The sequence below is a fragment of the Helianthus annuus genome, chromosome 13 (assembly GCF_002127325.2).
Source record: "Helianthus annuus cultivar XRQ/B chromosome 13, HanXRQr2.0-SUNRISE, whole genome shotgun sequence".
NCBI lineage: Eukaryota > Viridiplantae > Streptophyta > Magnoliopsida > Asterales > Asteraceae > Helianthus > Helianthus annuus.
This window is the reverse complement of record NC_035445.2, coordinates 125,015,584-125,031,762: the sequence shown is the minus strand read 5'-3', so window position 1 is coordinate 125,031,762 and position 16,179 is coordinate 125,015,584. Positions and strand designations below refer to the sequence as shown.

Here is a 16,179-nt window from a genome sequence, read left to right as displayed (position 1 = left end):
AGCTCCATCAAACACATCATTAGAAAAAAACGGATATGCAAATCTGTAGGTTTGACAAATTTGTAATGTTTGACAAATTTGTAGGTTCATGTTTTCGCTTATGCAAATCTGCCTGTTTTGTTTCAAAAAGCAGAAGTAGGACAGGCTTACATGTAGTGTTGGACATTATGTTGGAGAAAGTATGGGTATATGTTATCTTGATCATATGGTAGATTAACAGGTCATATTTGTTGTAAAACACATAACCTTTTTGCCTACTGTTTTGAATCTGATTGGTTTGTTGTGCGAAGGAGATAATTGTTTTGAATCGTGTAAATGAGCATAGGAGGTTTCATTCAATCATATTGGTTGATTAAAAGCATGACTTATGAAGAGTTATGAATGGTTAAAATATGAATATAGTTGGCAAATGTTTTGAATAGAGATGAGAAGAAAACAAGTTGATTTATGTTATATTTTGGTCGAAAAGGAGTCAAATGTGTTAAAAGTTGTTTTAAAGTAATACAATATCTTAAATTGTTTAATTCCTATTGATGTATGCTATTATTTGTTTGATATTATTATATAGGGTAATGTTGTATAAATGGTTTTAACATGCTAAAATTTTTTTAATTAAGCATGTATTTTAATCCTAAAATCTATGATGATTTTTGTTTAAATTGTTCATGTATCTGTGTAATTGAAACTCCTAATCAATATGCACCAATATGTAATTCCAGTAATGACAAGTTTTTATAAAGTTTTATGAGTTTTTAACTTTATAAGTTTTTAACTTCCTTTTCTTAAAGTCTCTTTTTTAGTTTTTGTGTAATATGTTGGTTCTGTAACTTAGGTTTTACATTAGGTGTTACCAAGTTTTTTTTTAATCAAATCTTTAAAATCACATGTATATACTATTAATTAGTTAAATGAAACAATGAAGAGTATTAGTCTATTTATAAATATCATGTAGCTATTTGTGTGTATATGTATTCACTTACACAAGCTTTGACTTGAACGTTTATTTTTTTCAAATTATTATTTCAACAATTTTAAGTTATATATTTATGTGTTAATCCACCCGCGAAATTCGCGGGATCTTAGACTATTTCATTATAAACATATTTAAACCGTGAAACACCATATCAACCATCCAAAGCCTCCACCATATAGGGTATGTTTGGCAAAACTAGCTGGTGGCTGGTAGCTGAAAGCTGCAAGCTGGTAGTTGTTGGCTTGAAGCTGGTAGCTGTAGCTGTAGCTTTTTAGATATATTTGGTGTTTGGTAGAGTAGCTGGAGCTTTTAATAAAATGTATAAAATTACCAAAATGGACATAACTAAAAATTTAGAAAGTTGGTGCATTAAAAAGTTTCTTATTTTGAGAGGTTAAAATAGTCGTTTTTCCCTAAAAGCTTGTAGCTCCTTCTAAACGCTACTAGTAGTAGCGTTCAACCAAAAACTTCAAGCTCCTAACCTAAAAGCTTAAAGCTCATTCAAACAAACAAGACTTTTTATTAAGTAAAAACTTTTTCTTAAAAGCTTAAAGCTAGAAGCTCCTAAAAGCTTCATGCCAAACATACCCATAATCATCAACAACCTTCATTTTGCCTCTTCTATAGACTATATACATGGAAGACACCTCTTTGATACATAACCACAAATTAATATTATTTTTTTCGAGACATCAGACCCACTGCTTACGTGCGCAGGGGTGCGCATCTTTTCTAAGCCATAACAAAAATATAAAAAACAAACACCACCAACAAAAAAAAGTACACACAGTTAGCGTGTCATCTTCTCAGAAGTCGCAATCTCCATTCCAAACTCTTCTCCTTCCGATCGATTCAATAAACCCTATCAAACTCGTAATATTATTATTCAACTTCACTGAATCGCACATCTTCAAGGTTAGATTCATTTCATCTGTGTTGTTAGTTCTCTAATTGCTTTGATTCTGCTGGTTTACATCTCTTTGATTACTGCATCGTACGTTAGTCATGAGTTTTTGCTTATTCTAGGGTTTGTGGATCTGATTTGATGAATATCATTCAGTTTTAGCGTTGATTTTGTTCTTGTTAGATGATATTTTAGGTTTTTTGTTTGTTGATTTGTTGCATTTCTGGTTTTGGTGTGTGTAGGACTGGTGGTGTGCCTGTTTTTCGAGACCTAACCGTTGGATTAGTGTGTGGCAAGGTTAGATTTAGTTCATTTGTTATTAGTTATCTAATTGCTTTAATCCTGCTGATTTGCATCCCTTTGATTCCTGCATCGTATGTTTTAGAGATGAGTTATATGTTCTTTCTAGGGTTTGTGGATCTGTTTTGATCAGTTTTGTTCGGTTTTAGTGTTGATGTTGCTTTTGTTAGATGATATTTCAGGTTTTTTCTTTGTTGATATGTTGTAGCATATTCGGTTTCACTGATTTGTGGTAATTTGAGTGATTACTGATTAGGTATTGTATTTAGTGTGTGTAGGATTTGTAGTTAGCATGTTTGTTGAGAGATAACAGTTAGATTAGAATGTGGCAAGGTTAGATTCGGTTCATTTGTTATCAGTTCTTTAATTGCTTTGATTCTGCTGTTTTGCATCTCTTTGATTCCTGCATCGTGTGTTATTGATGAGTTTTTGGTTATTCTATGGTTTGTGGATCTGATTTTATTAATTTTGTTCAGTTTTAGCGTTGATGTTGCTTTTGTTGATTTGTAGCATATCTGATTAGACTGTTTTTGCGGCAATTTGAGTGATTAGACTGTTTTTGTATCGTGCATTAGTGATGAGTTTTTGTTTATTCTAGGGTTTGTGGATCTGATTTGATGTATATTGTTTAATTTGAGTGATTAGTAATTAGATATTGGTTTTGTTAGATGATATTTCAGGTATTTTGGTGGTAATTTGACTAATTACTAGTTAGGTATTGCTTTTAGTGTGTGTACGATTTGTAATTAGCCTGTTTGTTGAGAGATAACGGTTGGATTAGTGTGTGGAAAGTTAGATTCAGTTCGTTTGTTATCAGTTCTCTAATTACTTTAATCTTGCTGATTTGCATCTGTTTGATTGTTGCATCGTGCTTTAGCTATGAGTTTTTGGTTATTCTTGATTTTTAGGGTTTGTGGATTTGATTTGATGCATATTGTTCAGTTTTAGTGTTGATGTTACTTTTGTTAGATGATATTTCAGGTTTTTTTGTGCTGATTTGAGTGATTACTGATTAGGTATTGTTTTTAGTGTGTTTAGGGCTTGTAGGTAGCCTGTTTGTTGAGAGTTAAGATTGGATTGGTGTGTGGCCTGGTTAGATTCAGTTATTTGTAATCATTTTTTCTAATTCTTTGATTCTGCTGGTTTGCATCTCTTTGATCCCTACATCGTATACAAGTTTTTGGTTTTGCTGGGGTTTGTGGATCTGATTTGATGAATATTGTTCAGTTTTTGTGTTGATGTTATATTAGGTTTTCTTTTTGTTGATTTGTAGCATATCTTGTTTGATTGTTTTTTTTCGGCAATTTGAGTGATTAGTGATTACTGATTAGGTATTGGTTTTGGTGTGTGTAGGACTTGTAGGGAACATGTATGTGGCAAGGTTAGATTCAGTTCATTTGTTATCAGTTCTCTAATTGCTTTAGCTCTTCTGGTTTGCATCTCTTTGATTCCTGTATCGTGCGTTAGTGATGAGGTTTTGTTTATTCTAGGGTTTGTGGATCTGATATTCTGATTTGATGAATTTTGTTTAGTTATAGTGTTGATTTTGCTTTTGTTAGATGATATTTCTGGCTTTTAGTTTGTTAAATTGTAACGTATCTGGTTAGACTGTTTTTATGGTAATTTGAGTGATTAGGTATTGGTTGTGATTAGTATGTGGCAAGGTCAGATTCTATTCATTTTTTATCAGTTTTCTAATTGCTTTGGTTCTGCTGGTTTGCATCTCTTTGATTCCTGCATCGTGCGATAGTGATGTGTTTTTGTTTATTCTAGGGTTTGTGGAACTGATTTGATTAATTTTGTTCAATTTTAGTTTGATGTTGCTTTTGTTAGCTGATATTTTAGGTTTTTTGTTTGTTGATTTGTAACATATCTAGTTTGATTGTTTTTAACGCCCCGCTTGCGGTATGTGCATATAATGTATATATGTGTGGGCGCTCAGGGGCAAAAGTGAAAGTGCACTAATTTTAATGTTATTTTACTAATTTCGTGAAAGTAACGTTAAAAGAGGGGGATGGTTAATCATGCATCATGTGGTGGCGTTGATAGCCGAAAGACAAGGGGGTACATGCACTAATCGGCAGTTGTCTCAATTGCTAAGTGTTATGTGACTTATGTCCAAGGCTTGATGCAAAACTACTATTGAGCCGGGGGTCTCACTGGAAGCAGCCTCTCTATTCCTACGGGGTAGAGGTAAGGCTGCCTACATCTTACCCTCCTCAGGCCCTACCTTAGCTTTGCTATTGGTGGGATTTACCGAGTATGATGATGATGATGATGATGATGACTAGTTTGATTGTTTTTGTGGTTGGGTGATCATGTGTTGGTTTTGGTGCGTGTTGGACTTATAGTGAGTCTGTTTGTTGAGAGCTAACTGTTGGATTAGATTAGTAGGTGGCCATAAGATGTGTGTTACCATTAGGTTTTATAAGTCATAATGTGAAGATGGACAGGATAACGAGTAGGAAGGAAGAAGTTTTGATGATTGTTTATTTGTTTAGGTCTATCTGTAGATTCGTATTAGTTCGTTTTAGAAACGAGTAATACGTTGAGAACCACATAATGCAGGTTCACATAGTGCATAAAAGATAATTAGAAGTAGTGAGAGAGAAAAAAACAGCGCTGGCTACATAACCGTCTTTTTTATCACATTCAAAACAATTGGCATAAGGGCATTATGCGGGTCTCAGCATATATTGCTTATTTATAAAGAATACCTATTGGTAACAAATTAAGTTACTTAAATGAAAGTAGAACTGAATATATTTCTTGATTTTAGACATTCAAGAACAAAATCATGGTTTGCTTATTATTATTTTTATTCTTCTTTCACCAGGTACAATTACTTACGCTGCTTAACATCACGTTCTTTCTAAGTGGTCTTCTGCTTTATTGGTTGTAATCATTCTATCCAATAATACAACTTCTAAATCAAGAACGAAAATATTAATGTTGATACACACATATTCATAAGAAATCTACGGACAAAACTCCAACTCGACACTTTTATGGAGGGTCTTCATCTAGATGTTAAATGGGAAGATATCACATGTCCCATATGCTTATCCTCCCCACATAACTGCGTTCTTCTTCAATGCACTTCTTACAAGAAAGGATGCCGACCTTTCGTGTGCGACACCGATCATTTACACTCAAATTGCTTGGACCGTTTCCAAACCGCAAACAAGATGTCACCCGGGTCAAACTCACTTTTGACTTCTGATGAGTCTACCATAATAAACCCGGATGCCACTAGCAAGCCGTTATGCCCTCTTTGTAGAGGCGATGTTACTGGCTGGGTCGTTGTAAACGAAGCGCGCCTTAAACTGGATGGGAAAAAACGCTGTTGTGAAGAAGAAAAATGCACGTTTACGGGAACGTATACAGAACTCAGGGAACACGTTAAGATGGAGCACCCTCATGCATGCCCATCGAAAATCGATCCTGCAAGACAACTTGATTGGGATAATTTTCAGCAATCGTCTGAGATTATAGATGTGTTGAGCACTATACATTCGGAAGTTCCACATGGGGTGGTTTTGGGAGATTATGTTATAGAGTATGATGACGGTTCTGGAGATGAGTTTGAAGGCTTTCCCGGTCAAGATGGAAATTGGTGGACTTCGTGTATTTTGTATAAAGTTTTTGTTAATTTTAGGAGTTCTAGAAATAGAAGAAGGGCTAGGGTTAGTGAATCGAGGAGAGGAAGCCGTCGATTGAGTTACGAAACGTCTAATTCTGATGAAGGCTCTGTGGTTTCTACGGAATTTGCGGATTATAGAGCTTATGAAGCGGAAGATGAGTTTGTTACTAGGAGTAGCATGTCCAGGGGTAGGACAAATCGTCGCAGGTTAGCAGTTCTTTTCCTTTTTTTTTTTCTAATGTTTGGTATTCCACGGTGCACTAGAGGTGGTCTCAAATGGGCCAGATGGGTAAAATAAAAACAAATAATAGAAAAACAGGAAGAGAGTTGAAACTTATCCAAAAGTAAATTTTTAATGCATAAATCTGTTGAATTGTTTTGTTAAAATAATATATTATTTATCGAGTAGTATTAAATATGTAGTCATTTTTCACAAACTACTTTTTCTGTAAACATTGTAATTTTGGCAAAAGTGTTTTGTGTCAACTCAACCCGATCCGATATTTGTCAAAGGACGATGTACCCATTTGACCTTTTTAGTTTACACACACTTTTCTTGTTTCTTGAAAGAGCAGTCATTGATGAGCAACTATCAGTTTGACTTGTTTAACGCATGTGACATTTTGTGTTAGATATGACATGTGCTGTCTAGTTTTTACTATTACTGACTTAATTATGATGAATTTCAAATTATACCATATTTCTTTCTGAAGTAATTTCACTGATTATATGGTATATGAGGTTTTAAAGTTTTGTTCGTGGCTATTCAAGCATAATAGTTAACTATCTATATGGGCAATAGATATTGATGGTCTTGTGATCATGAGAGGTGGCACCTGCAACCCATATGGGCAATAAAGATCATGTTCTACCCATAGTCACAGGAAACGCTAAAAGACCCTTGTATCGCGTACCAGATCGGCCGTACCAAATCGGGGTACAGAGTCGTCCCAATCGCCCCCGGTACGCGTACCGGATCGCTAATTTGGACCATTCCCGATTGTGTACCATAATAGTGTTCCAACGGTGAATACACGTTTTTAATTAATACGAAACGCGTTTCTGTTTGTAGTCTACTGGCGTTCCAGCGTTCCGGTACAGCCAGGTCCTGAACAGTTTTTCCGTTTTAAAAACCCATTTAACTTTTTCCCGCTTTTTATAGGTAACTGAACAGTTTTTTTCACGCTTGCTATAGATAACTTTAACTACTACAGTACTACCCATCCCATGTTAACTATAAATACATGTAACAATCAATCTAGCACACAGAATATTTCAATTCAATTCAGTCAGTTAAAAACAAAACAGTAAGCAATTAGCAAATGGCTTTCGGTAAGAGTGGGTCGACCTCAAGTCTCAAGACAAGATCTATTTTTACCTTTTTATATATATGATACGTGTACCAAACTACGGTGGTACGCCATAGGATACACCGTACCATGTACCGAATAAGCGTTCCCAAATGAACCTACCCCCAATGTACCGATTTTTAGAAAGGCCCGAATTGTGTACCCGTTTTCGTACCGCGTACCGGAGCGTACCGCGTTCCATGTGACTATGGTTCTACCTCTTAACAGGTCAAATTGGTAAAATCAAACGGTTTTACCTTAAAAAAATAAACAGGTTCAAAGCAGCTTTAATAGTATTCTTAATGCATACAATCTACTAAATCGATATATCCAAAAAAATTAGATTGTGTATACTTTATATAAAAGTATATTGCAAACATATTCTTTGTAACAAACTGGACAGAAAGTATTTCGACTTTCGAGCCAACCCATTATGACCCATTTTGCCACCTCAGGTGATTCTTTTTCAGCATGTTTTTTTTTTTCAACTCCAGTCCCAAGGGATGATAGGACCTAAAAATCATATCTTAGTGACTCGGGGACGTTAATATTTGGCAGAAATTATAAAGCTATTGATACGCAGGACCATAATGGCTTGCTATCATTTGTTTCTTATTAGCACATATAGATGTTGCGATCCTACTTATACGTTTCCTTTCTTTGCAACAGTTCTCGAAGACGCCCGTTTCGCTTCTATGATAACTAGGTATGCCACATCTCATGTGTATATATCATGCCATCCTTGTTAATCGGTAAACACATCGAATGTCTCTTTTGCTTATGAATGAGTTGATTTGGGTAATGTTTTATGTCACCCAAAACATATTGAAAGTCGCTCAAAAGTCTATTTTAATGTTCTTAGCACATACCTCCTCTTAAATCACTTAATGCGAGAAATTAGATCACAATGCGGTTATGTACTTTTTATGATCTAAAGTCCTTAGGCCAGGGGGTGTGGTATAAAGCCCCCCCGCCAAATCACCATCGTTAACGCCCTATAGCGACCCATAGCCACCTCCTGGGCGGCCAGGGGGGGGGGGGGGCTATGGGGAGGGCTCCATTGCAGTAACGCTTGTTAAAGGGGAAAGCAGGTGGGGCCTATTCTTTTCAACAATCAAATCCCTTCTCTTTATTTTTTTTTGTATTTTGTTTAATAGGGGGCTTTAAAGGGGCTTTAAACCATTGCATGCAAGTTAAAGGGAGGGCTTTATACTACACCTCTAGCCTTATAAATGATGTAAAAGAGGAAGTCAACCCAACATGACCCTCAACGTTGTTAATGTATTTGTCAGATTTTAAAGTCGGTCCTGAGGTGGCTTGAAGACTGTTGTAGTCTGTTGGAAGACAAGCATTGGGATCGAGAAGACGGTTATGTGATCCGGTGTAGTGCTGAATTTATTCCATGGTTTCGTGGTATCATGTTTTTAAATTCATTCTAGTCGTTGATCACTGAATCAAGGAAGTCGTTTGTTATCGTCTTCTGGTGTCGAACAAATGCAAAAACATAGCCATCTTGGCAATGGTGCAATGTTTTTTGTAGTTGAATTTGTGTTTCTTATATGCAATCTAAATACGATTTTCTTTTTAAAAAGCACGACAAAATAATCACATTATTTGTATTTTTTCTATTTTAACATATTATATCAAATATGTACGAAACTTCAGTTTTCTAGTGTTTTGTTCATCTTGTAGAAACTTTTTTTTCAAATAAATAATATGTTTAAGTTATATACTTAGGGAAAAGATCCCGTACAAATAGCCTTATCGTACAAAACGTACGAAAGACATGAAAAAAGTAAAAAAAAAACATGGTGACATTTTTCGTAATTATTATTTCGCAATTACCCTATAGGATTAAAATTACGTTACAAGGTCAAAATTACTTTACAAAATCACTTGTCAAGTAATTATGATACTCTACAAAATTACCCTACAAAATCAAAATTACCAGACAAAATCAAAATTACCTTACAAGATCATTTGTAAACTAATTATGTTACCATGCAAAATTACTCAACAAGATGAAATTTACCCTACAAGATCAAAACTACATCTAATAGATCATTTGTAGAGTAATTATGACACTCTACAAAATTACCCTACAAGATCATTTGTAGGGTAATTTTGATAATTATTCTACGAGTAAATAATTAAGAAAATACCACCGCGTGTTTTTTTTTTACCTTTTCACACCATTTGTACGTTTTGTACGATAAGCCTATTTGTATTTGATCTTTTGCCATATTTATTAAATTAGTGTATATATTATATATTATAATTTTGCAACATGTATAGGCAATACCCTGTTGTAAGTTTGGCTTTACCTATGTTTTATGCTATAAATGAGTTGTACATTTGGTAAATTTGTGGGTACAATTTTAATCTTTTACCACGTGTCCATCTGAACTTTCTTGCGGTACACATGTTATCTTTTTACTCCAAATAACAATACAAAATTACAAATATTAGACTTATAGAGAGGGAAAAAATATTAGACTTAGAGAGAGAGAGAGAGAGAGAGAGAGAGAGAGAGAGAGAGAGAGAGAGAGAGAGAGAGAGAGAGAGAGAGAGAGAGAGGAGAGAGAGAGAGAGAGAGAGAGAGAGAGAGAGAGAGAGAGAGAGAGAGAGAGAGAGAGAGAGAGAGAGAGAGAGAGAGAGAGAGAGAGAGAGAGAGAGAGAGAGAGAGAGAGAGAGAGAGAGAGAGAGAGAGAGAGAGAGAGAGAGAGAGAGAGAGAGAGAGAGAGAGAGAGAGAGAGAGAGAGAGAGAGAGAGAGAGAGAGAGAGAGAGAGAGAGAGAGAGAGAGAGAGAGAGAGAGAGAGAGAGAAGAGGGGAAGCCGGCAACCTAACTGTTATGGACTAATACCATTGCAAGGTATGGGACTTGTCCCACATCGGTTGTATGGGCAACTGATGTGTGGTTTATATACCTAATGAGCTCCCTCGCCCACCAGACTAGTTTTAAACGAAATTTAATTTGGATCTAGAGAGAGAGAGAGAGAGAGAGAGAGACTAGTTTTAAACGAAATTTAATTTGGATCTATAAATTTATGTAAACTAGTATACATTCTTTATGTTTTTTTTAACCACTTAACCTTTTTTTAAGCACGTATTTAAGAAATTTCACAATTAACAAGTAAAGATCAAGGATGAGACATAACTACATGAACCATTATACATTTAGTATTATCTTTCACTCTTATATCAAAATTGACGCATCTTTTGCATAAAAGATAAAACACTGTCCCAAAGTTACATTCTTCGGACTCCCCCAAAGAGTAATGTAAGATCATGGGCCTAAACTGTAATATACTTGTTTACATTTGTAGAAAAATTGTAGTGCTCTTAAATGAGTTGAGTTTGTACTTATCGGGTTGTACTCAGCATGAGCCCAAATTTTACACAAACCCAGATGTTACACGAAGCCAAAAATTATGTAACACACATGAACCAACAGAATCATAACACAGTCTGTATACTCACGGGTAGACACAAACACAACCCGTTTAACCTGAAAAGATTTTATTTATTTATTGTTGCATATTTGATACTTTAAAATCCTAAATCTACACATAACTTCTACTGCTTTTAGCAATTATGTAATAAACTTTAACTATGTTAATTTTTTTACTTACAAATTTTAGCATAACAATACTCAAATAGTTTTAAGTGATAAAAAACAGGTTAAACAGGCCAACCATGTAACATTTAGTTAAATACATTCACAAATCACAGGCTCGACCAAAACTGACCCGAAACCGTTTATACTAAACTTAAAAACCGAGTGGTTTAAGTGATGATTGAAACTTTAGGGTGGTTAGTGTAATTATTGAAACATGAAATGGAAACGGTATAGCATAATAAACAATTAACAACCAACCAATGAAGCATCACCAATTGTTCCAAACTCTATGAATCTTCTTCTCCAGTGATCAAATCACCTTCTTCTTATATCGTTACATCTTCGTCGATTTATATAAACTCGATAATCGCACTGAACTAATGGCGTCGATGAATTCGGTTACAGCAGTAGGCAATGCAAACGGCGGTAATATACGTAGTGTTTTTGTTTACGGCAGCTTGTTAGCAGACGACGTCGTTCGTGCTCTCCTCCGCCGCGTCCCGCAAATTTCTCCGGCCACACTTCACGGCTAGTGAGTGTTTTTCCTTCATTATTGATTGATTTTGAATTTAATTTAATTTCAACCCAATAATTTAATTATATTGTTTGTATGAATTTGAATTATAGGTTTTGTTGATTCCGAGCCCTAATTTTGTTTACTGGCTCTGTACGGGTACTTATTGTAAAAATACCGAAACTGAAAACCATAAAAATGAATACCAGTACCCTTAGAGACCTAAATTTATTTACTTAATCCTTAGGGATGAGATAGGGACCTAACTGGTACCGAAAATTCTGGTTCGGTTCTGGTAAGTGCAAAAATACCGAAACCGAAAACTTAAAATGAATAGGATACCATTACAAATGTTGTTTGGTCGGTGTCGATATAATACAGTACCGGTACTTAGTAAAAAATGCTCAGTAAAAGATAATCATTTATACATAGGGATACAATAATAACAGTTACAAAGGAAACCTAATCAAATCATGTTTTATGGATAATTATAATACAATTTAATATCCTGTTCATAAAATTTTGAATTTTACATCCGCTATGATTCGGAACCCTAATTTTATTTAGGTTTTACATCCGTGAAATTATTTAAATAATAGCCTCGTCCAGCCAGCTTGAGCTCGATAAGTGAAGCCCAGGCTCGATTATTTGACAAAACTTATTTTCAGGTTTGGGCAACATGTTTAACTTGCATTTTGTGTTGTATACTTATGTATGATCTCTTGCTCTTTATGTAGTCATAGGTTTAGCGTCAAAGGGCGTGTGTATCCTGCAATTCTGCCTGTAGAAAACAAGAAAATTACAGGGAGGGTATGTTCATCAACTGTTTGCTTTTGTTTTCTTAATGTTATTATCATTCTGTCGTCACATGGTTTATATGAAATCAGTAATGTAACTAGTGTAATTACCAAAATTTCAATCGTGTTGTTTCAGGTCTTTTTGGATATTACTGCCCCAGAAATGGATATTCTGGATAAATTCGAGGATTACGAGTATGAAAGGAGGCTTGTTGATGTTTCTTTGCTGGTTTGTACCTGATACCATTTTCATGTACACAATGGTCACAAACAAACCAACTGTTTTAACCGTTTTTGCAGGATAGTTCCGACGTTTTACAGGCTTACACATATGTTTGGGCCACCAGCGGCGACCCTGATTTGTATGGTGAATGGGATTTTGAGGTAATAATCCTTTTTTATGTAAAAATATAGCTTTTGCAGTGACATATTAAGTTAGACGTAAAAGCATTTCTCGACAACTATCAAAGTACCCGTTTGATGTGTTACTCTGACCTGTTCAATTTACCGCCTCTAGTTTATTGGTATTTATTTAGTGTGGATATTTTTTCAGGCTTGGAAGGATTCAAAGATGAAAGATTTTTTGAATATGACCGTGGAGTTTGCGGAAGCACAAGAACTACCTCAATCTAAGCCGAGGGTCGCAACCTATGAGTCCTACTATAAGCAAAACGACGCCAACAATATTACGAGTTGAATGCTCTGCTAAAATATGAAGGGTGACAATATTTTCATCCTCCGGTTTAACAGATTGTAATCAACGGTTGGATCCAGCTCTGTATGGTTTGAAAATAAACTGTGTTTGCCTTTATGTTTCCTGCAATTCCCTTTTTTCTAGGGTATATGAACATAAACCAACTTGGAAATGATAGTATTTGAAGTTATCTAGAATATTAAAATGATCTCACCATCTAGTCATTTGGTTTATTAAGGCTCTATAACCGAACCGAAAGCAACGCAATATCCTAACCCGTAGCAATTTGTCATTTAGAGCAGCATAAAGAAGTGAAAGGCGATATTGATTTAAAAAAGCACCTCTTGAGGCGTTAGTAAAAATGGGTTCAAAAGCCCAAAGCAAGGCGATATCCTAAAGCAACCTTAGCCCTGAGGCAGCTGACGTGTACGCTTTTGCTTGAGACGACGCTTAAAGCTCTACAAAATTAATTCATAATCTACACATGTGCCTCTTTCATACATGTATCCTTTTTTATAATCCATCACATCGGCATGAAACTAGCATCAAATTTACATAAGAATCGTTTATAAACTAAACAGAATATAAAATGAAAACCGATTTGACCTAAGCTTCATCCTTGGTCATGCCCTCCTTCCATGCTTGGTCAAAGAACCCGTACAAATAAGCCCGATCCTGGAGATTATTAAGTGTTAAGCTGAACACGGACTTTGCAGGGTTAATACCTCACAATGGCTGCTTATTTTGTTTAAATCTAGATTATGTTTGTTTAAAATGATTCATGTTTAAACTTTTGTATTTTCTATACTTATTTTTATATATTTATGATGTTATCCGGTTCTTAAATCCGATTCAACCGGCCCGACTAGTGGACCAGTAAAGCGTCCGGTTCGTTGTCCGGTCCGGTTCTGAAAACATTAGCTCAAGAATTGTTCCGCCAAGAGGGATGCCGTATATTTTACCACCTTCGTATTTGTCCCATCCCCCAACAATTATACCAATTTGCAACATATTCTATAAAGTTATAAAACAAAGATAAGCATGTCATATACTTCCTTTCTTATGACATAAACGTTAACGGTTTCTCATTTTCACAGCTATATTCTGAAGCAGTTTGCTTTTAACACAAAATGTCCGTGGTTTTAAAAATGCACGCATCATGCGTGATGCGCTGATGAGAGTGCATCGCCACATCTGATGCATTGCGTTTACATGATACGATAATATTGCGCGCATTTCGCGTAATGCGCTCTGATGCAGCGCACAAGATTGGCAACAATGCCAACAAATATTGATACCTTTCACACTGTTGGGACTAATCTTGTCAAAGCCCAAAAGAGTTTATTGGGTCAAAGCCCAAATGGGAAGAAATAAACAACAACCGGGACGTTTATCTTTGAAGGCCACAATCTGTTTTGTGGTGATAAGTATAAATTAAGTTTTAAAGTCAAATTGTCTTTATCTGTTTTCATTCCTATTTTGTTTAGGATTCAAATTAATGTTGCTTGCAAACCAAGTCCGTAGTTATTATAAATAGAGTCGATGTAACAAGTTTTTTTTCTAAGTTTATGAGAATTAATAAAAAGAGTCGGGAGAAACATCTTGTGAAAGAAAATCCACCATCTATCGTACTTTAAGTTATTCCAGATTAAAACAAAATAATATAACAGGATATATTCTGTTGGGGAATTTCGGTTTTCCGGACGATCAGAGAGGCGTGTAATCACTCTCAGATCAAATTATTTCGGTGGTTCACCCGAATAATTTAATCGGATACAACTCTGATTTCGAGAATTGAACCTGAGTATGTGTTTTTGAGTGAAATTGATGAACCAGAGAATTGTGACCAAAACTTAGAAACGAATTTTAGGGTTTCTTGCAGATAACTGCCTCTGGCAGTTATTTTCGAATTTTAGTAAATTGCATTAAAAAACTGCCTTGAAATTTTGTCTGAAAATTTATCATAAATTTTCATAAATTTTATTTTCTAAGGCAGCTCGACCCCAGCCAGGGGCTCTGCCCCTTGGACCCCGCCAGGGGCTGCCGCCCCTTGGACCCTGCTCCCAGGGGCGCTGCCCCCGGACCCCCGCCAAGGGGGCGCTGCCCCCTTGGAACCCCCGTAGAGTACGGGCTCCGCCCGTACACCTCGAATAATAATAACTCAAACAAGCGTGCACTCCCGCACCTCCTAACTTGCTTGATGTGTATTATTATTCGCTTTGATCACCAAGTCAATCCCGATTACACTAAACTATCTAACATTCCTCCCCCATTTTAGCGTAATCCTTGATTAACTTAAACAAATTCACAACAATCAAACTTATGCATAAATGAAATATCGCGACGATTGAATTTCACATTAGTATATTACACATTCCAAATATTCGAATATAGGGGTGTCGCTAAGGATTGAACCCTTTCTATTCAGTGAATACATGAAGATAATATACACACAAGTTTACATACTCTAATGTTCTTTCTTGACACTATTTTTACTAGCCTGTGTCCCATCCTTCAATGAACATATCAAAGCCAAGTCCTAGCTTCTTGAAGCGGCTAAACTTCATGCTCATATAGGTAGCTCTTTATTCTTGCACCTGCATATGCAATTTTTCAAAGAACTATTAAGAAGAAGACCTTCAACCTCCTTTAACTTGCAGGTCTGAACACATACCTTGGGATGATGCTACTGATGTGTTCCAATTTCTAGGTGTTAAGCTTTCCACATTGAATTCAGCACCTAACGTCATATTAGGTGGGAATTGGGTATCTTAACACGAGAAATCTCAGGTGGACTTTAATCCCATCCCTACAGCCGCCTTGTGCACAAGATCTCTACATAACTCTTTGGTTAAGTGGTCGGCTAAATTCTGTTGAGTTCTCACAAACTCCACCGATATCACCCCTTGCGTGATGAGCTCACGAATCATGCTGTGTCTAACACCTAAGTGTCTAGACTTCCCATTATACACTTGGCTATATGCCTTAGCCAAGGTAGCAGCACTATCACATCTAATAGATATTGGTGATATAGGTTTGGGCCACAATGGAATCTCATAAATCAAGTTTCTTAGCCACTCAGCTTCTTTGCCAGCTGCGGCCAATGCTACAAACTCAGACTCCATTGTCGAATCAGTTATGCAAGTCTGTTTCTTAGATGCCCAAGATATGGCACCTCCTCCGAGCAGAAAGGTCCATCCACTCGTGGAAGAATGATCTTCCTTATTTTTAATCCAGCTTGCATCCGAATAACCTTCTAAACCCGAAGGAAATCCAGTATAGGTCAAACCATATTTCATGGTTCCTTTCAAGTACCTAAATACTCGATTCATTGCTTGCCAATGACTTGCACCTGGATTGCTAGTATACCTACTAAGCTTTCCAA

At 35.9% G+C, this 16,179-nt stretch overlaps 2 protein-coding genes across 7 annotated transcripts; both read left to right on the top strand.

Annotated features, from left to right (window-relative positions):
• Positions 1-1,727: 1,727 nt before the first annotated feature.
• On the top strand, positions 1,728-8,763 carry LOC110899289. Of its 6 annotated transcripts, none has more exons than XM_022146170.2 (5): positions 1,728-1,888; positions 2,120-2,174; positions 5,014-6,027; positions 7,839-7,875; positions 8,462-8,763. In XM_022146170.2, exons 3-4 carry the CDS (start codon positions 5,186-5,188, stop codon positions 7,873-7,875), a joined length of 879 nt encoding a protein of 292 aa, XP_022001862.1. In that variant the 5' UTR covers positions 1,728-1,888; positions 2,120-2,174; positions 5,014-5,185; the 3' UTR covers positions 8,462-8,763. The 6 variants fall into 6 exon arrangements, with proteins under 6 accessions (XP_022001862.1, XP_035837350.1, XP_022001863.1 ...); XM_035981457.1 differs by having other exon boundaries at positions 8,327-8,763; XM_022146171.2 differs by lacking the exon at positions 2,120-2,174 and having other exon boundaries at positions 8,327-8,763.
• Positions 8,764-10,994: 2,231 nt separating this feature from the next.
• Positions 10,995-12,991, top strand: LOC110899288 (AIG2-like protein D). The gene is made up of 5 exons (XM_022146168.2): positions 10,995-11,321; positions 12,041-12,113; positions 12,237-12,329; positions 12,401-12,484; positions 12,654-12,991. Exons 1-5 carry the CDS (start codon positions 11,170-11,172, stop codon positions 12,795-12,797), a joined length of 546 nt encoding a protein of 181 aa, XP_022001860.1. The 5' UTR covers positions 10,995-11,169; the 3' UTR covers positions 12,798-12,991.
• The last annotated feature ends 3,188 nt before the right edge of the window (positions 12,992-16,179 follow it).